The sequence below is a fragment of the Centrocercus urophasianus genome, unplaced genomic scaffold (genome assembly GCF_019232065.1).
Source record: "Centrocercus urophasianus isolate 14NV4802_14NV808 unplaced genomic scaffold, USGS_Curo_1.0 seq_31, whole genome shotgun sequence".
Lineage (NCBI taxonomy): Eukaryota > Metazoa > Chordata > Aves > Galliformes > Phasianidae > Centrocercus > Centrocercus urophasianus.
The window spans coordinates 7,619,253-7,641,645 of NW_024884878.1; the positions used below are offsets into that span (position 1 = coordinate 7,619,253).

Sequence of the window (22,393 nt, forward strand, 5' to 3'; positions counted from 1 at the left end):
AGCAATTGGAAAGGGGCTAATTATTACTATCTATGCAGAGCATCTCCTCCCTTCACATCCACTAGACTTATAAAATTGTGTTGAAAGGGATCTGAAAGGCCATCTAGTTGCAACCCCCCTACAATGGGAAGGAACACCTTCCACTAGGTTAGGCTGTCCAAAGCAACATCCAGCTTGAACAGCTCCAGGAAAGGAGCATCCACAGTTCCTCTGGGCAAAAGCTAGAGTGAATAGCAGCTTTGAGGTACCACTAATTTCTTTGCTAAGACCTGTCTATGGTCTTCATGACACACGAATATTGAAGTTAGTTCATTATGAAAGAAATTCTAGAGGGAAGCAGAACCTTAGTTTCATTTGAAAAATTACAGGATAACAGTTTTAATGAAGTTGCTCTCAACGCAATTAAACAAATTAGAGTATCATCCTTTATTAATGAAGCTCTTTCAACAGAGTCAAAAATGTAACAACCACCACTCTTTAGAAGTAGAAAACTGAAGTTGCCAAATGTGAATTGCACAAAATTATTACACTACTTTAAGGTAAATTAAAAGATGTCAAAAGGCTTTTAAAAAAAATTTTCCACAAAGGTGCCATTGCAATCGATGTTAATTGATACTAAATAACAGTTATAATAGAGGAAGGTTATATTTAGATAAGAGACCAAATTTCAAGTTAAATCTAGTTTAATCTATGCAGCTGCTTCTTACTGAACTTGTAAAATACACTACTCATTTATTTAGGGTGATAATAAGCAGTACTTCAAAGACAATTCTTAGGCCGGATGCCTTTCAAAATAATCACGATGAGAATTATTACACCGTTAACATAACATTTAGGAAATAATATACCTCAATGTGATCAATTATTATGTGATCAATGTATTTTGCTAAAAACCTGGCACATGAGTATAGGAAATACTTGGCCTTTGTATCTTTGACAGCTGGAAGTGGCCCTGGTCACTGTCAGAAAACACATTGCCTGGAATGAGTAACAGCAATTACAGAGCAGGCTATGCAAATTAAGCACAGTCACCTCAGGTCTGCCAACAAACTTTTTTTCATTTGCCACACTCTTGGGTATTACTTAATCGTATAAAATTATATGAAGTACATACCACATTGGAAAAGAATTGTTGTAAAGCCTTGTTGGCCCTATTTTCTATACTCCTACAATAACATTTCCTGAAATCTTGAGTGATAGCATAAAAGCAGACAGAGCGATGCATCCTCGGAGGATGACAAGAGCCAATTGATGTGGGGCATTAGATTGAAGTCAGTCATAATATGGTTAGATTGTTCTCCAATTAATAACACAAACTGTCAAGTCTAATTTCTTAACAATTTAGGAGTTCTGCCAGATCACAAAAGGAAAGGCGATATTCAATTTGTCTGCGCCAACATTTCAGTCTTGCCTGTGGACTGCAATAAAGGTCAGTGGTAAAGCTAACAAAAAATGAAGCCAACTCTTCATATATTTTGCCTTCTAACTTGTCAGATAGAGCTTTGCCTGAGACCTTACACTTTCATGTACTTTTTTTGTATGTGCATGTGTGTTTAAGTGCATGTTTGTATGCTTTACTGAACAACTTATTAAAGCAAGGGCAAGCAGCCTAGCCATCTCAGAAAGACAAAAAAACAGCACAAATCTCATCTAAAATTCAATGAGCTCTGACTTACATTAATAACAATGAATGTTTCCAGGTAGACTCAGTGCTGATGCTTCAAGGGATCAAATTAATGCACTATACTAATAAATAAGCAACTACACTTCAACTTTGAGATTTCCACTTGCCATAACTTCTTTTTAACCATCTATTTAAGTCTAAGTTACAGATATTGAGGAAGAGCAATCAGTTAGCAACAACACATAGAAAAGTAGAAGTGTTTGTTTGTTCCTTCCAACTGTTTTTCTCACCGAAGTAGGTCTATGCATAAAATACAACAGATCCTAATAGTTGTTCATAACAGCTTCCAATGCCTGAATATGTTTTGTGGAAACCTGGTTCACATACAGTTCTATTAAATAACTAGACTAACTAAGAAAAACAAGTGTAGTACCCTAGACCATTTTAAGCTTGCAACATTTTCTCTGTTGTCTGGACAGCATAAATTCGAGACTTTTCTGGCACAGGCTTCAAAGAACGTTAGTTATTTATAAGAAGCATAGCAAACATACAGGAAGCCTTTTCTCTAGTGGGGCCTCCCAATTAAAAGATACAAACTGTTTCAAATCATCTTGTTTTGTAGAAATTTGAATGAAATAACAATTTCTATATACTTCTGTAAGACATTTATAGACAAGGGATGGAAATCAACTGTCGGAAATGAAGATCATCTTGTTTAAACAAAGTCACTGCTATCCTAGCACCTTTTCTTTTTTTACAATCTTATCACATCAAATTCTAGCATAACTGAAGCCATCAATTATTTTTTCAAAACCATCATAATTAGAAAAGTATAATCTGATCTTCCCAATTGGGATAAGCATGCACGCACACACATAAAAGCAAAAGAAAGCAACAACAAAAAAATCAATCAGGTACAGCCTCATAATATGTAATAAACTTCAAATGTAAACATTCACTAACTACACAATGTAAGGGGTGTGAAGAATACCGTGTCTGCATCCTGAAACCTCTAGATAAATTTAGAAAACATTATCAAGTCTTTGCAATGGCTTCACATTCCTCTGTTCTGCATGTATCATCCTTAGCTGTTAAGCACATTTTGTCAGGCAAGCTCTCAGGATCTGTGAACCTACCACAGAACTTCTTTCTTTTCATTATGAAACAAATTATTTATGCTACAAATAACAAAAATTACCTGAGGCTCCAGGAGGCTCTCTGGCACTACATTCTGAAGTTAATTTAAATTTACATGTTTTCAGGCAATGCTGTACCACAATCTTTACAGAGCAGGACATAAAGAAACATTTGTCCTGTAACCATATTTTCCCCATCTGCATGAACATGATTTCATCATCATCTCTCTCAAAGGAGTATACTGCACTCGTTCAAAAAGCAACTTGAATTCAAATCATTTCCATCCCTCTGTTTTTGTTTTGTTTTTATTCTAAGCTGTTAAAAATAAGAATAAAATCTCTCCTGAGAAACAGGTAAAAGCTGGAAATAATTAACTTCTGTGCACAGCGTCAGAAAAATTACACGTTCTACCTATATCTATGTTTTCTAAAAACATACACCAATATTTAGGCTTAAGATGAAAATAGATACGAAATGCGCTGTATATGATTACTTTCCGCAGGTGAATACCAACATCCTAATCACACAGAAGCTTGTAGGGGTCTTCACATTTCATACTAACTGTAAAGCAGTGTTTTATATATATTGCTGACAATGGGTGGACAACATTTTACAGTAGATTTCACTTTAATAATGCACTAGACTTTAAAATGCTTCCTGTACACATCTTTCCTCCAAGATATCTTTTTAATAAGGTTTATTCCTAAATGCACTCTTTTGCAATAAACTTATTTTCTACATTGTCTTCACGATTGTTTCCACTTGGATGGAGAAGCGTGGTTTTGACAGAGCATTAGACAGTGAAAACTCAAACAGCTAGAGGACAGCAGTAAATGGAAGAGGATAGCAAGACTGAGAGTCACTCAGGAAGGGAGAGTGCTGTGATTTAACCCTGCAGGCAGGTAAATACTGCCGTTCATTCCCTCCCTCCTTCCCTCCACCCAGCCAGATAGAGGAGAGAGTTGGTGAAGAAAAAAAATGAAGTAGAATTCTTACATTGAAAAAAATAATAGTAATGATGATTATATGTATATAATTATATAATTATATAAATTTTATATAATATAAACACACAGACATATAGACATTTGCCAAACAAGTGATGCATAATGCAATTTCTTACCACCTACTGACTGATGCCACCCAGTCCCTGTGCAGTGCTTCCTCCCCTCGCCAACTCTGCAGTTTTACAGTTTTATCACCTGTCATAAAGTATGGAATATCCCTTTGCCCTGTTTAGGTTGGCTGTCCTGATTCTGTCCTCTCTCAGAATCTTGTGCCCCCCTTACTGGCAGGACAGCATGAGAAGCACAGAAACGGAAACACCCCTGGCTCTGTGCAGTACTGCTCAGCAGCAACTGAAACATCAGTGCATTATCAACACTGTTGTTCTCCTAAAGCCAAATTACAGCATCATATCGGACAATATAAAGAAAATCATCTCTGTCTCAGCTGAAACCGGGACAGAGGGAGACTCATGAGGTCATATTCACAGGTGATGACCACACTACCTGAAATATCACAGGTACTGATACTTTTTCTTCTTTGAGAAGAAAAGCACCTGTATTTTAGAAAAAAAAGACTAAAAAGGAGCAATTTATTCACATCTTGTTAGCCAATGTTTGATCTATATGTGGCTTTATGCAGTTTGTGTGTTTTAAATCCAATCAGGTTAGTGTAAGTGTGGATTTACTGAATCTTTCTGAAAATTCCTGAATAAATACAAAATCATCATATTTTTCCTAAAGCTGGCTTTTCTATGCTGCTTTGTATCGCTGTCTTGAAGACCACCAGACACTGTAAATCACTTCTTTAATCACACTCTGTGGAATTAAAATGCCTCATGCATTTATAAACATCTTTACCTTACATACAGAAAACGATAAGACAGCAGAAAAGGTCAGAATTGTCAGCAGCACAAACCAATTCTGGCTCTCCAGTGTAACATTTGATTAAAAACTGCATCATGAAGCACTGCATTTACAGAGTATTAGGACTACATTCAGAGCAAGCTATATTTCCTTTCTTTTAATCTTGCAACACTTAAAACCTTACCAAAATTTTCCAAACAAGATCAACTCATAAATGACAGAATATCAAAAAGCTGTACATCATCATCAGTTTCAGTTTCACCAGCTCTAACAATGAATTTCAGAAATCCTTGAAAACAGATCTATCCAAAAGGATGGCCAGTTTTTTTTAGCCCCACATTAGAAGTGTCGTGTGCTTGAGACAGCTAAGTTTCATGAAGAAGTAGCACCAAGAGCACAGTTTGTGTGACAAGCCATTTGATGCTGTTTTGTAGAGGCATACTGTGGGCACAATTGCCTTTACATACAATTTTACAATGGGAGATTGAAGGCACTTCAAAAATCCATCTACACAGTCTTATCTGCCTCTTTACCTTGCCTGTTTCTCTCAATTTAAGTAACAACAAATACTCAAGATTCAAAATTCAAAATGGGAGAATGCTCCAGTGAAATACAGGATACTGAGACAAGAAAAAGTAATTTTTCAATGATAAATATTTCTTAAATACTAGACATTTTACTGAACTTGACATTAACAAAAAGCTCTGCAAACTTCTTGTTCCAATCTTCCATTTTTTTTGTCAATTAAGTGGGAAGGAACACAGTATAGTAAAACCAAAACTGCTTCTTGAAAAGCTTAATTTTATGGCATCCTGTGTACTTATTGTGACAATGCTGCATATGCTGAATATTCATTTTGATATCTGAAGTTAGATAACAGTTCTAACTAGCAGTTAGAAAACAGAAGAAACCAATCACCCTGCACAATATCAGAATACTATGGCTTTTTCCCAGAGGAGCAAACAAACAAAAGAAAAACTGAAAGCCCCCAACAAACTCAAGACACTATACTTTTTCCTTCCTCAAAAGTGGCCTGCATCACTTGGACACCATGAACCTCAAATATACACTACAGCTTATTTTGTGTTTGTCATAAAAAAAATGAATTTTTAGAATCATAGAATGGCCCGGGTTGAAAAGGACCACAATGATCACCTAGTTTCAATCCCCCTGCTATGTGCAGGGTTGCCAACCACTAGAAAATTCCAAAGAAATCAACACATTTGGGAAGGTGGTGATAACTCTCCAGAGATACAAGTGTGTAAGACTTAAGTGCATCTAAATTGCACAAGAAATCATTTATCAAAATTTGTAGCATAAGTTTCTGGTTTGAAAGCTGGCAAAAAAAGGAGTAGTTTGGTAATACTGAAGATCTGCAATTGTGTTATACTTTCCCTAATGGTCTGAAATTGTACAAATCATTTCTCATTAAATGGCTAATAGTTAAGCATTCTCTAGACTTCGTGACCTTCCCTCAAAAGTTCTATTTTTACTCAAAAGATTTATGGCAGTATGCCCAGTAAAACATGTCTATGGTACAGAGAACAAGTTAGAAAATTTCACAGCATAAACATATCTCTGCAACATGGGAAAAACGTCACTAGCTTTTTACAGAGAAAAATTTTTATGTACTTCAGCAGGATGCAATTTTTAATCCTTAAACAGCCTTAGAAGCTCAGATACTTGATTACTTTTCATCTTCCAGTGGCTCACAGTGCGGTACTTCAGGTCACTCATTAAAAAGAAAAGCACTGGCTGATGTTTAAATAACTTCTCTGGAACAGGCGCAAATTTTAGAAGAGTAAAGAGTAAAGTAAAGTAAAAAAAACTCTCTTTACTGAGAGTTTTCTGCAGTCTTATTGTTTCCACAGAGTGCACTGTACAGTGAAGGCAGGGAAATGCCCACACACAGGTAACAGCAAGCAGTTAATTTAAAATTAAACGTAGCATCTACAACCAGAGTCAATGAATCCAGTGAAAGAAAGGAGTCACTGTAAATATTTTTAAGAGATGCACAGTGTTCCAGCTATCAGGCTGTCTCCTACATGATGAGACTGTGAGAAGTGAAAGAGGACAAAACTGTGTTTTTCTTAAATAAACTGCAGTGACACAAAAACAGCCTGTTGAATATCACAACAATCTCCGGAAACTAATATGGCTCATGTTGACAAACTGTCTCCTCAAACTTAAACTGTTTTGATGGCTGAATGGCAATGGTCATTTTTGTCAACACCTTAGGCATTTAAACACAGAGAAGAAATAAACTCCAGAAACGTTAATGCAATTTGCATGCCAGCTTCTATTTGCAAGGATTTTAGGCAGTTACATGTCATTTCACAGACACAGAAATGTAAAATTTAAGTTGTCAAACACTTAAAAGCCTGTACTTCTCCCCCATATAGTTCCTGTGATCTGCACATTCTCCATCCTATACACTGGTATCATCACTTAAACACAGATGCTACTGAATCATTTGACAGATAAGCCTTCTAATGCTGAAAATTCATCGCCTTTGGCTCCTGCAAGATGTAATGTGAGATGAATTATCATTGTCTATTTACCTGCCAGAGCAGAGCGTGAAACAAAAGCAGTGTGATGGATACTCTGTGCCACCTCCTTTATTGCCAGAAAACTATTTTGCAGTAGCAAAGTTTTGAAATTTCTGCATCATAGGATAACTGCCACACAGCAACAATTGTAGAGAGTCTCTGGCTTGAGATTTAGGCTCAGAAACTAACTTAGGAGTGAGGGGTCACAAATATCTTCTGAAAATTGATGAATCTGGAATTAATCCTGAAACTATCACGTAGAGAAGAATTTGAACTAGTTTTCAGCATTGAAACAAAATGCCTTAACTACTCAGCCATTAGAATAGTCTTAGTTTATCTCTAATAAAGTGTCATTGCTAGACAGCATCATTTCTCAACCTCTGCAGAGCAGAGCATTTTTTCATTTCCCCTTTTTCTCTTGACGTGCTTACGTGCATTTGATGAAGTCTATTCAGAACAGGATGTCCGTGTCCTTTTGACTGACACTGTGTCTTTCGTGATGCAGCAAGTAAATTAGTGACAGAAAAAGGAATGTTGACCTGGTGTCTTCCTTGTTTAAATGAACAGGAGTAACTAGGATTTCAAGTACATAAATCAGCTGGATGAGACTTCAGTTGAATTACTGTGTACATAATCAGAACCAAGCAGGCATCACTGTTAGCACAGCTCACTTGATGCCCAATAATTTAACTGAACATCTCCAATATGGTATAGCCTCCAGTCAGGACTGCATTGCCCTTGAAACTAATATTCTCTGTCTTAATGCTGGTACCTTTCCCTTCTTTCTTGTTTTACTCTTGCATTTCTGCACCTTCAGAAAAGGACAGATTTTATTTGCTTGGGTTTTGCTTTTGGAAAGAAGATGCCTGTGATTCAGTGTGACTGTGGATGGAAAGAAAAATATCTTAACAGACACTTGTCAGTATTTCAAAGTTTACCTGACAGTAACTACTAAAGAAATTTAGATTTTCAAAACCTCTTATTTTTTAAGTCACTGTATGTTTGCATGCAGCATTTAAGGTAAATTTTGAACTTCCCTTTTTTTTCTTACAACAAAATACGTAATCACTGTTAATTTCCTCTATGTAGAATTTTGTAATAAAAAGCGTAATAAAATTGTCACCATTTTGTGACAAGAATGTTTTAGAACATTGAATATACTATTGTAACTTAATCTTGCAAAAATTTTACCTTCAAATTATACATGGAGTACAAGAATATATAAATACCTGAGGTATAACAGAAAACTGGAACAATTAATATCATGCAAGACTAGTTTCAAGTAAAATAGACATTTTTACATCTTGAGCATGCACCACTCTACCTGATCAGATGTTGTGACATCAGAAAGTACAGCATCTGGAGGTCTCTTGGGTGGATTCACTGTTACCTAAAGCAAAAGTTGTCGCATCAATATTTCACCACAAGAAATCTTTTATCAGAATTACAGTTAAAAATGTACAGACAAAATAGCACTTACAAAGCTGTTAGGGTTTCTCCCAACTTTTCTTCAAAGACAAGTAAGAGAAAAATATTAACGTTAAAAAAATAAGTTTTGAAGCTCATCTTTGCAAAGACAGTGAACATAAGGCACCAGATTTGCCTAAGTAACACGAGGCTAATCAATTTGATTAAGTTTCTTCCAGACTATCCAAACAGATCAAATGAGAATTACCTAAGAAGCTAGTTGTCTCATGCAACATGAGTATTTTGGAATGTCAATATAAAAGTAAAGCTTTTAAAATTATATCCAAACCTCAACAGGATACAAAAAAACGTATTCCCTTACTTACAAACTATATTGCTTTCGGTCCTTCAGTAGCCTTTTCCTTCTGTCTTTACAAAAACGTGCTGCATATGAAGCCACACAGCATTCTAAGCAACCTGCAGCCTTTTTTTTTTTTTCTTCAGTTTTGATGATAGGAACTTTATCAGCATACTGTTGAAGTTGATTCATAAAGTTTGATTCATAGAGTTACAAAAATTCTCTATGACTAATAAAGGTTTAGGTAAAAAAAATTTAAAAAACCAAACCAAACAAAACTCCTAAAGAACATCTGCTACTGTATTACGAATGTGCAAAAAAGTAGGTATCATCAATTAGTGAAAATGCGAGCTTACAATAGCCCATGTTGAATTGACTTATTACTGCAGTGCGTCAAGGCTCTAGTTCACAGTAACATTCTATCAGAGCTGGCACTGCTCTTCAATACAGTATTAAAGGAAAGAGAAGTTATACATCAGAAACCTGACTAGTCACTGCATGCATTTGGACATGCACACTGTGTGTTCATGTGACATTATTAATCACTTGCTAAATCTCCCCCAGAATGCAGGAGCACCGCTCCAGGAGAAGTGAGAAAGAAAAGTGCTTCCCTGTTCTTCGTTTTCCAAACCTCTTTCATGTAGATGCATGGATTTATGAAGAGCTACACCTAGAGTGAACTTGCAGAAACTGCAAGTTCAAACCCAACACTCCTCAGAATTTTAGCAAGCCAAGATTTTCACCACAGCCATGTATCCAGGCATTAAAATGTGATCAACTATTAGCACAGAATTAACATATAAAAAAATTAATAAATGAAACATTAACACTCTCAGTGTTTAGAGAAAATTGCCACTAAATATCAATTATTTTTAAATGAAAATGGCCCCCTCAACCACCTCAGCCCTCCCAAACAGAAATAAAAATAAGTTCTGAAGTAGAGAAAAAGAATATATTGCAGTGATAAACTGATGAAACATGGCATTATGGAATTCCAAATTGACGTTACAAACTTGAGGCAGAAATGAAAGTGTGATCATTACAGGAAAGTTAGTGCAGGATTAAAATCACACACACAAAAAAAGTCTTGTTGTGCATCTACATGGCATAATCCCCACAGCTCAGCATCAAGCCTCCAGGCAAGGTCTCTAAAATCTCAACTTCTTTCTTGTCACTAACTTTGCTGCTCATGCTAAAACAAGAACAGCCAAAAATTATGATCTTAAAGTTATGGATGACAGGTAAAGCTCCCAAAATCTACTTTTACAAATAAAAGCCACTTTACTGCTTTTTGTTCAGATCTCAGAGGCTTTTAAAAATTGCTCAGATCAAAAGTAAATTGAGAAGAAAAACTTTCAAGGCGAGCTTTTGTGAAGAAACATACATTTTTTTCTCAGTCTGTTTATTGCGTGCGGTTGACAGTTAGCAAACATGAAGGCTGCTCTGAAAGTAATGCCTCCTATTTTATTATGTGGGCCCATGACATCAGAGGTGTTGGTGGTGGTAGTGCAGTAGAAGTTGAACTGATATTCTGTTCCTGTTGTTCCCATGTGCCAGATGGCAACAGAGGGGCAGTTTGATCGAACGGACAGTTGGATCAAATTTAGCTACTTCAGGTTGCAGCCAGCTACACTGCCAACTTCTACAGATTCTCTTCTAAAAGACTTAATATGCATCCACTTTAGGAGCCTCATGTCCATGTTATACATTTCATATTAATTTCAATTTAAAGACATTATTTTCTAACGCCAAGTCCACAAATGACTGCAAGTTATTGCAAACTCTCTCAACACTAAATTGTATCCTTATTAATGACACAACAAAATCTTCATGTAATACTTGCCACTAACATATAACAGAATTAGGTGGCTGGAGAGAAGCAGACAGCTCCTCACAAGTTCAGAGTGGTACATAATATGAAAATACCAGTTCCAAAACTTCTATTTTTGCTTAATTACTAAAATAGCAATGCAACTTAGTTCTGATTCTAAACATTTTCCAGAGAATTTCCATCCTGTATTCAACTAGGATACTTTGTATTTGTAATTTCAAATATTTTATTGTAGGAATATCTAACCACTACCATGCTAAGATTCACTCTGCTCTCTAATTGCAAGAACGTATGCATCAACTGTCCATGTCCCAAAGAGTACCTTTTTCACAGGTTCCTACTGTCCTCATTTCATTGGAAAAGTGGTCCAACACTAGAACAGACTTCCCAGAGAGGCAGCCAGTGCCCCATGCTTGCCAGTGTTCAAGAGGCATTTGGATAATGTATTGAATAATTTGCTTCAACTTCTGGTTATCCCTGCAGTAGTCAAGCAGCTGGATGTAATCTCTGAGCTATCTTCCAACTGAGCTACTCTATTTTGTGCTACTCAAATGCCAGCATATCCTTCCTAGTTGAAAGAGCAACTATTTTTCTTGAGAATGACAGAATTATTATTACTTTTTTAATACGAATGTGCTTTAAGTTACCTTGGCCTTTTCTGATGTTCGTTTTCCACCAAATCCTCCAGCTCCAACAAAAAATAAAGAGAACTGGTTATAGCACACTAGATCCTTTCCACAATAGGTATTCACTGGAAAACAAGAAAAGAGAATGGATGTATACTGTACATTTTTTTTTCCATATAATTAGCATCTATGGGTACAAGAGAATAGTTCAGACAAGTTAAGGAAAAGACAGTGGTTACACTTCCATACTGCATTACTGTGAATCACTTCTTGGCTAGTGAAAACTGATCAGCTGTTTTGAATATTATCTTGAATTTGATCTATACGGAAGAACTAAAATTTAAAAATGAGCTATCAAAAAGCTGATGACATTTAAGGTGTTAAAATGCAGTGCTGCAATTAATATTTATTTCAGCATTTCACACAGCATCAGCAATTCACATAACAGGATAGTCTTGAGCTATAAGATATGAGTTATTAAAAGCTATTAAGAATCCCTAGTATATAAAGCATGCTACCAACTCACACAATGATGTAATACCAGTCTACATCGATTGGTGCACTAAAAGAGCTCCTGAGCAAGTTTTACTTTAAGGTCACTCTTTCCTGAAGCTAAACATCTCATACTGAATCATTAAAACTCAGGTTCCTGTTTCCAGTTCGTGCATACTCCGCTCCCTCACACTTTAGACTGAAATTTACCATATTGACAGTAATGCCCACTTCCATCAATGGAAGGAATTTAAATGCCTCCACCATTCTGCTCACAGAAAGAACTCGAAGCCAGGGTGGATGGGCCCTGGGCTGTTTGATCTGGTGAGTGGCAACCCTGCCTACAGCAGGGGGTTGGAACTGGACACGCTTTAAGGTCCCTCCCTTCCTAAGCCATTCTATGATTCCAAGATAGGCTGATAAAGGAGCAAAACACAACAAGGAGGAACAGAAGGACAGAAACGCCTTCATAAAATTTTATCAGTAACTGGGAAAATAAGAACTTAAGAGTGATTAGAGATTCATTCACTATTAATCTATTCCTGCAGTCTATTCTCCCAAGGTACCATGGTATATCATACCTAAAGATTTCGAAATTCAGAAAACAACCACTTAGCAACTTCCAGAAATGTTCTGATCCCTTAACTTGGATATAAGAGGAAGGGAAGTTTAGGTGGCGCATGTGCTGTTGTTAAAGGGCAGCAGAATCTAAAATGACTGCCTTCACACAGGACTAGCTATCATTAATAAAGAACTTTGTTCAGTTTGCACAGTGCATTATTCCCCTTGCACAGACAGAAAACAAACCTCTGAAACCTTTTTCCAAAAAACAGTATTCTTAATTTCAATACCTTAACAATGACATTATCTACAGCTATCAGTAATTAGCTCATTTCTCAGCTCTCATTAACATGTAAGAAGATTAAAATAAGATTTTATTATGCAAAGTCTGACAGTTACTGTTACAGCTAATTAAATACAGAGCCTGTGAAATTTTACTACACTCCTCAGAAAATTATGAACTTTCTCACCATCTATAAGCAAGACTGCTCCAGAACCTTTGTCCAGTAGATCAGCAATAGTTGAAACTGATGTTAATTCACCTGTACGAGAATAAGAACATATACAAATTTTTTAATCATAAGATTTTGCTTCAAGATTGTTTACAGATCACCAGTTAATACCAGATTAGAGAATTACAGAAATTTGAAGAGGATCATATGATTCCATATGAGTAATAGACCTGCACTTATTGCATTTTCTTAATAATTAGCTCATTTCTCTTCAGACTTAATTTAAAAACAAAGAAAAACAAAACAAGCAAACGAACAACAACAAAAAAAAAACAAGTAAAAACCAGCTTTTAGTGTTTCAAACATTAGGCATGAGTTTTCTGTGTGTATCGTAAGAACATAACACCAGAGGTCTATAACATAGTTTCTTATTTCCTTCAACAGTGCAACAGTTTGCCTTTCTTCTCATCCACTTCTTGCAATAAATAGAAATATCGAAACACAGCTTCCCTCTTTCTACTTTTAACATGACTATAAGAAATGCTGGCAGGATGACAAACAAATCAGCAACACAAAAGGACTGACCTGAGGTTGGTAATGGCTTATACAGTTCCAGGTACTGCTCACCATGCAGCATCTATGTAGAGAGAGGCAATGCTACAATAAAAATATGCTCTTTACTCCATTGCTGCCTATTCTCTCTAGTCATTAATGGCAAGGAAATCAATATTTTAGAATGCGATGAATTGTGTGGTGTTTTGTTTTGTGTTTGTTTTTGTTTTCTTTTTTATCTCCAGTTTCACGTCCAACGCAAGTATTTTCAAAATGATATTTAAGCTTTTTTTTTGGTACCATCTCATGAAGATTCAGTTCACATAAGTGCAGTAAATTAGTAATTTTTTATGATGAGCAAACACAAACCACTGAATTTTCCTTTTCTAAAATAGACAGAACTTACTAGTATTACAAATGTGCTAATTAAAGTTAATTTATAGTTACAAGAAGATCAAACAAAATTAGGTACTTAGCTCTTTTATACCTTTGCAAGATCTATATCTAGTCCTGGAATAGAAGGAACACCATCAAACATTGAAGACTGAGCTGGAATAACTCCAAAGGTAGGTAAACAGCAGAACTCCTCACTTCCTTCAAAGAGAAATTTCAGGTGATCTGGATCCTTAGTTGACATTCCCACACCAAGAGCATATAGAATAGGCTCCAAGTGAGTATATTTATACACCTTAGTAGTCAACTTCTGGCCAACAAGGCTCGTCTGAAAATCAATCAGAAATCAGTGTAAAATAAAATTTCATAATACTCAGTAATGCACTTGCACTCTTTCTGTAATTCCCATATCAAGAAAAATCCACATTTGACTGCTTTCTCAAAATTATAGTTCCATGTACAAGTGAAGTATGAGCAACAGATACTGTGACACATCATTATTTTTGCTGCAGTACAAGCAACCCTACAATAACTATCTTATTGCAAGCAGTTTATGTTGTAACCTCAAACGGCTCTGTGCCCAGCAGTGTGCAAGAGCTTTTTCTCAAAAGACAGTCAATGAAATAGTTAGTACTAATAAAATTGAAAAGAGGAAAAATTAGCTATATTTTAACAAGGAGATGAAGTAAAAATGCACTGCTTAGTGCATATCGTCTGCCTCCAGCTTCCTTACAGGGAATGGAGCGGCAGGCACCAATCTCTGCTGTCTGGTGACCGTGACAGGACTTGAGAGAACAGCACAAAGCTGCATGAGGAAATTGCCTGGTTGGATGTTAGGAAAAGCCACTTCACCAGAGGGTGGTGGGCACAGAACAGGCTCCCCAGGGCAGTCAGTGGTCATAGCCCCACGCTGCCAGAGTTTAAGTGTTCAAACAACGCTCACATAATGTTTTCATTCTGGGTTGTGCCATGTGGGCCAGCAGTTCTACTCAATGATCCTTGCAGGTCTCTTCCTACTTGGGAAATTTGGTGAGTCTTATCTGAACCATACCTAACTAAAAAGGCTTACAGAATTTACAAGCATTTGCATTCTACATTATTCAGTCTATTTAGCCTCAGTTTTTCCCATCATCTTCTGTTCTGCAGACAGTAAGCTAGAATAGAAGCTAATCACTAACAGAAGAAGTGTTTATGCCCAAGGTTTTCAGCTAGGTTCAAGCATGTCTGGTAGACAGAGGTACTCACCGTGTCAACTGCTGAAGAGGCCAATGATCTAGAACTTGTAGAATTCACAGATATACTCCCTTGTGATTCTATCTGACTTAATGCATCATGCAATACAGCTATAGATTCTAGAGAAAGGAATTAAAATAAAATAAAAAAACCAACACATTTGAAATCAGACATAAATGAGATACTCTGATTATACACATAACAAACATGGCAGCAAATAAAATTCAGCTTTTCAATTCATTTTTAAACACAAATACACATCTGCAATTTGACTGCAGTGCTGTTTTCTACAGACATTTATATAATAGTTGATGGTAAATGCTGTCTACACACGTGTAGTGGTTTTAATCTCAGAGAGCAGCTGAGCAACATGCAGCTACTTTGTTCACTCCCTTTCTCAGAAGAAAAGGAGAGCTCATGTACTGAGATAAGGACAGGTTTCTAGGTAGAGCAAAGGCTGTTTATGCAAGCAAAGTGAAACAAGAAATTTATTTGTTATCTCCCATCAGCAAGCAGATATACAGCCATTTTCAGAAAAGCAGGGGTCACTGTGTGAAATGGAAAACACTATCACTTCAGACATCAGCCCTGCCCTTCCCACCCACATTGTTCTCCACCTCCATCTTCTATTACTAAGTATGACAGTTTAGGTCAGCTGTCCTGGTTCCATCCCTCCCAGTTCTTAATGCATCTGCAGCCCCTAACCTGTAGGGTAGCATGAGAAGCAGAAAAGTCTCTGTGCCAGGACAGAACTAAAAGCTAGAATATTGGTGTGTTATCACCCCTGTTTTCATCTCAAACCCAAAGCACAGTGCAATATGAGCCTCTGCAAAAAAAAAAAAAAAAAAACTCTATTTCAGAGAAGACTGGGACAACCTGCTCCATCAGGTCTGCTCTGAGTAATCAGCTACAAGACCTGGTGTCTGAAATACCACCAACAGTAAATACTTTGCTTTTAATTCCCTGAACAACAGTACTCAGAAGATATTAGGAGTTATTTTTCAACTGTTTCGAAAGTAAGCACCTGAAAGTTAGTACTGTTTGTATTCTAATATTTGCCATAAAGGTAACACATCATCCTGGTGGCTGATTTCTTTCCTAAATGATTACACAAACAAACAAGAAAAAAAAACCAGAACAACAAAAAACCCTTCAGACTGAGGCTTGGCTAATGTCAAGATTACAAGAAAGATGATGCATGGAATTCAGCTCTGGTAAAGGCAAAGTATCAAGAACAGCTTGGTCCCTCATAACACAGTATGGCTAAACGACATTTCTCCCACAGTTATTAGACTATGAAGCATATCATTCTGAATGCAATCACACAGCATGTGTGGAACAATCAGGGGATCAGGCCAGCATAGGTTCATGAAAGTCAGGTCCTGCTTGACCAACCCAGTCTCCTTCTATGATCGAGAGACCCGCCTGGTGGATGAGAGAAAGGCTATGGATATAGTTTACTTAGTCTGTAGTAAAGCCTTTGACTGTGTCTCCTGCATATTCTCCTGGAGAAGTCCGTGGCTTGTTCAAGCATAGCCTCTGCTGGATAAAAAACTAGGTGGAGGTCTGGGCCCAGGGAGTGGTGGTGAATGGAGGTAAACACAGCTGGAGACTAGACATAAGTGATGTGCATCAGGAGTCAGTATTGGAGCCATCCCTGTTTAGTATCTTATTGATGATCTGGATGAGGGGATTGAGAAATTCACAGATGACACCAAGTTGGGTGGAAGTGCTGATTTGTCTAAGGGTAGGAAAGTCCAACAGAGGGATCTGTACAGGCTGGACTGACAGACTGAGGTCAATGGGTGAAGTTCAACAGGACCACGTGTCAGATCCTGCACTTTGGTCACAGTAACTCGATGTCTGCAGTGGCTGGAAAGGTAGATGGAAAAGAAGGACAGAGTGTTATCTGACAGCCAGCTGAACATATGCCAGCTGTTTGCTCAGATGGCCAAGACGACCAATGGCATCTTGGCTTGTATCAGAAATAGTGCAGTCACAGGAGCAAGGAGGTAATCATCCCTCTGCACTCAGTGCTGGTGAGTGCACCTTTAGTACTGTGTTCAGTTTTGGGCCCCTTACCACAAGAAAGGCATCCAGGCCCTGAAGCATGTTTGAAGGTAATAAAGCTGGTGAAGGGTTAGGAACACAGGTCTTATGAGAATGGCTGAGGGAGCTGGGATTGTTTAGTTTGGGGAAGAGGAGTCTCAGAGAAGCCCTCATGGCTCTGTGCGACTACCTGAAAGGAGTCTGTAGTAAGGTGGAGGTCAGTCACATTTTCCAGGTATCTAGCGATATAATGAGAGGTAATGGCCTTAAGTTGCATCAGGAGAGATTCGGGTTGGACATTAAGAAAAAAAAATTCTTCTCAGAAAAATTCATAAGGCATCGGAACAGGCTGCCCAATGAATCAGTGGAGTCACCGCCCCTGGTTCAGTAAATGTGCTGGTGTGGCACTGAGGGACAGGGTTTAGTGGGTGGTGGTGATGGGTTGACAGTTGGAGTAGATGAACTTAGTGGTCCTATCCAACCTTAACGATTCTACAACATAGAACTTCCCCAGTCAAAAACCTCCCTACATTACTTTTGTCTTCCAGAGGCTGCTAGCATGAAATTGAAGTGACTCAACATATTAATTCATTTCAGTCTTCACTGGAATTCTGTTGCTTGGCGTAACAAGCTAGACTAGCACCTACAGCATTAGATTTACAGTGAAATTCTAGCAGTTGATCAGATATCAGTCCCTTGTGTGAGGCAGTTACACCTTAAAAGCTGTAGCAAATTAAACTTTTGCAGTAAGAAGTACAAAGGTTGTGATTAGGTACATTGTTATGAGCTAATAGCTGGCCAGAAATGGAAGATTACAAATGCACTGATAAGTAAGGTTTTTACACAAGTACAAACTTGACTTTTCAGTGATCTTCAAACTGTCCTGATGAGCATTCATTTTGAGCACTGAAGTAAAATAGGGAAAAGGAATTGCAGATTCTATGCGTTCTAGATTAATTTGCTCTGTGCTAGAGAACAGCCTTTTAAATGTGTCAGCTGGTGAGAATACTCAAGCACCTAGACAGCCTATAAGAAATTTAAAACAAAACATGTAAATACAAGAGCATACTGAAGACATCCAAGATGCCAGATTTAGCTAAAATGTCTCATCTTTTCACAATGGTGGTAAAAACTGAGGCAGTGAGAGAAAAAAAAAATTACTCATAAGAGTGGCAGAAAATACAACATACAAAATTCATAATTTTCCTAAAAAACAAAACAACTAAAACTACTAATTCGTGCAACACACCCTGCACTTACTATATTGTACAGACCGCACAATCTGCAAGACAAATTATTTTTCACCTGTGTCACAGCAGAGTTTAAACTTTGCCTCTTCGTTACAGAAAGAAACCGACCAGCACTAGCAGAAAGAGCCAACACACCAATGTGCAACTGTGACCAACTACAGGAGACCACACATTCAGAAGCTTCTGTGTCATATCTAATACAGTTTTCTGCTTACACACAGGAGTCCCAGACCCCTAAGAGCCAGCTGCAAATGAGTCTAATCAATTATTTTCTAGCACAAGCTAAGTCAAGCCACATTATTTTGCAGCCTTTGCTGCCTAAGAGCATTACACAGAGCTGGTTACAGTGGATTCTCTGACACAAAGGAAAGTGGAAAGTCACTGTGACTTAGTTCTATGCCCCAACCCCATGGACCAGACTATGCTGTGCTTATTTTCTTGAATGACTGCTGAGTTTGCTCTGAATTGGTAAAAATAAAAGCTATGAGTTTAGTTTAATCGTTAGTGATATAACATCATTCCTACAAATCAGGAAAAAGCTCTGACATGAGACACTGCAGATTCACTGCATTTTCATGTTGGGTTATACATATAGTCATGTTTCAGTATTGGTAAAGAGAATGTGGGAGAATCAGCAAAACTGATTCTTCCATTTCTTTGTCTTCCCAATGGTTAAATTCTCATGCAGCTTGTTAAGAGAAAAAATGAAAAATAAAAATATACCTGTTCTCAGGTTTTCCTGCATTAAAAAGGCACCCTGCAGTGATTATGCAAGTAATCATATCTTTTACTAGATAACAGGGCAGTGTCTGTAACTGAGTGGGAATGCAGAGGAACTGCCAGAGCTTCTCCAGGTACATTGAGGACTAAGCCTGTAAAGCTCAGGAAAGGTCTATAGAGATCAGACACTTGAAGCATCAAAAGCAAGATGAAACAGCCACAGTCAGTTACTCACACCAACTGCGTCACCTTTAAAGGGTAAGGAGAGGAGTTGGTGCCGAAGACTACGCTGCACAATCAGCAGCTGCTCTACAAAGATGTGCTTTTCTGAGCCCATTACTGTGAGAACTCAGAAACTTCAAAACCTGTTGTATCAGCCATCAACTGTCAAATCAAGTGACAATTAGCCATTTCCTATTCTTTAAATAGCACAAACCCTATAAAAATCATGTTCTCTTACACGATTTTTTTTTTTTTGCTTGATACACTTTATATACCAAAAGTTAAGCTAAGAAACTGAAAAGGTGCGTAAAGAAAAAAAAAAGAAAATAGAATTCAATCTTCTTTCTTAAATTGGTTTTAAGAAAAACGTTTTTCAACTTTTTTCTTTTGAAAATAATAAAATTAATGAAGTACATGGGACAAGTTGGAGAACAGATCAGAGCTTTACAGCTGAAATGACATTTTCATAATTCCATAGCAGGAGAGCTAACATTTATAAACCTCACATACACTTGGAAATGGGATATCTGCAGTGGGATAACAGTGAAAGCAGTACAGTGACAGAGAACCACTGTATGACTTACATCCCTCCACCAATACATGCAGGAAAGGGAAAATTCTGTCGTTCTAGTTTTGTTTTAGACAGCTAAAAGCACATCCCTAAAGTTTTGTTAAAACCCCTAGTAGACTTCAAGACCAACAGTTTAAGCATCTACTGAGCTTTCCAGCAATTTAAGTATCTCTGATGTTTAACAGACATTGTACAGTGGATGCCCTTTTCCCTTTTCTCCAAAACATGTGCACAGTGGCATTTCCTAATTTAACAAATACTCAGTTCTTGGCCTAAATAAACACAAGCATAATAATTAAGCAGTCGCAATTTAACTCATATTAACAACAGACAAAGGTAGCATCTTGAGAATAAAAAATAAACCATCAAAATTAAATTTACACATACAGATAAGACAATGAAGACACAGTTTGGAATTTGAAAGCAAAGCAAATATGGTAATGAAAATATCAGAGTCATTTTGGCATAAAACAGAGACAATAGCAGGAAGGAAAATGAGGAAGATAGCAGAAAAGACACAAAGCATTGGAAGACACTGGTAAAGGGGCTGATGCTGTTCAGGAACTAGAGTCAGTGTGATAAGCTTCTTCACTGTTTATACCACTACTTATACCAACCAGACAGCTTTTTGGTATGGAAAAGTCCACCAAAGATTCCAGAACTGAAAAGAATGTGTGACCTCTCCATTACACTGCTTACTACCTCTGTTTGTGTCCAATCAAGTAATACATTATCTCTAATCTGGCTGTAACACATAGAATGGCAGTAACATCACATACATAGAAAACTGTCTTAATTATACAAGTAAGAATACAAAAGCTTCCTTTACAAGATCTTACTACGCTGAAACAGTGAGTGGTTAATATTACACATTTACAATAGAATTAATCAATTTTGTAGTGTATTTGAAGTCTTAGTAGATGCACGTAAAAAAAGAAGTATTCAGTTCAATGCAGTTAGAGCCTGCTTGCTTTAACTATCAAGATTATCAGAATTCCCTTTACCTTGGATACTTCTTGGTTTGCTGGCGTTATTGAAGTCACAGACCTTCTCCCACTTATCTCTCACTGACTCAGGAGTCATTGGCTGATCTTTTCCTCTGACAATAGCACCCAAAGATCTCTCCCAGCGCACTAATTAGAAGAGTAGTAAAGGGAGACATTGATAAGAGAGTTAAAACAAAGCAAAAAGCCATTTATTTCTTCAAAGTACTCTTCCTCTACACCACTACTTTCAAGACAGGACACTTCAGTCTAACTTCACAGTATAACTTCAAGCTGGAATAAAACGACTCACCGGTTTTCATTAATATTTAGAAATGCAATAGCAGTGATCTTACATTACATTAAAGCCAACAATGGGCTGCCTGTTTGAAATATAACATCAGTTTTAGAATACTGTCTAGTGAAACATAGCTATTGTGCATCTACACTCTTTTCTGACATGATTTTTTTAAATGATTGGCTAGTTAGGAATTTTCTGAAAACTGTATAGAAAATGCAAAAGTCATCTGCTACATGTGAAAAATGTTAATACCAATAGCCAGTAACAGTCCCTGCAGCCATATTTTAATACTGCAACTTGAGATAAATTGCTAATGGCTAATGCAAAATCATTTCTGGGAAGACACAGATTCACTGGATTACGATTAACCAAGAGTTATATGTTATTTAGGTAGATTTCTAATTATCACTGATCAGCTCAAAGTGTTTCAGAACACCTTCTCAAATTACCCGTTTCTCCCATGTATCGTGTAACTTCTAACTTCTACTTTAAATAAACAATTCCCTCAGAATGCTAACAAAAAATAAAATTGTCTAAACCAGAGACTTACTGCAAAAGTTTGTACGTTTGTTGCCAAATCAAAACTTTTTATTGCAATCTTGCAACAGAAAGTACTTACATTTCCCAATCCATCCTGCTCCCACCTGCAAGAAGAAAAAATAATAATAATAATAAAAACATCATCAGCTTATCACATCACTACACAAACTTTCCATAACATAGGGAAACAGAACTATTCCTCAGAACAAAAACATAATAAAAATTTCTGAACTACCATTAATTGCATCTAACAGTTTAAACAATGGAATGTAAGCAACATAAAGTTTAAAGAATAACAGTTTCCATTCAATTTAAGAGCCATCAGTTTGATGACAGTACTTATAATGCAACCAACAACTAATCCTTCCTGCCAATTCACTTGTATGTTTGAATGATTCATAAAAATACAAACTTTGTTGTGAAGTGACTGCTTTACAATCTTTTTAAACATACAAGGTTACAATAAGAATTTTAGAAAGCAATCAGTAACAATGTGGGCACTCTCCAGAATTTGACAAGGTTGCTTTTGACATACATATCATAAACAGCACAACTTGTTGTTCTGTATTTAGCATGTCTCATCTTACTTGTCAATTCAGTTTCAGCAAAGAGGTTATGACTGCACAAGCAAAAGACTGACTTTCAGCCAGCAAGGTGGTAGAAGGGAGGAG

The 22,393-nt window shown here is 37.0% G+C and overlaps 1 protein-coding gene across 2 annotated transcripts in view; it reads right to left on the minus strand.

Moving 5' to 3' along the window:
- The window catches only part of HSD17B4 (hydroxysteroid 17-beta dehydrogenase 4), a 56,249-nt gene that overhangs the window by 18,315 nt on the left and 15,541 nt on the right, over positions 1–22,393 (minus strand). For both annotated transcript variants that reach the window (XM_042829404.1, XM_042829405.1), the window contains exons 10-17: positions 21,802–21,826; positions 20,903–21,031; positions 15,099–15,205; positions 13,948–14,181; positions 13,494–13,545; positions 12,927–12,998; positions 11,425–11,528; positions 8,506–8,571 (exon numbers count right to left, since the gene is read on the minus strand). In XM_042829404.1, coding sequence (XP_042685338.1) covers positions 8,506–8,571; positions 11,425–11,528; positions 12,927–12,998; positions 13,494–13,545; positions 13,948–14,181; positions 15,099–15,205; positions 20,903–21,031; positions 21,802–21,826 — 789 coding nt within the window. The remainder of the gene's footprint in view (positions 1–8,505; positions 8,572–11,424; positions 11,529–12,926; positions 12,999–13,493; positions 13,546–13,947; positions 14,182–15,098; positions 15,206–20,902; positions 21,032–21,801; positions 21,827–22,393) is intronic.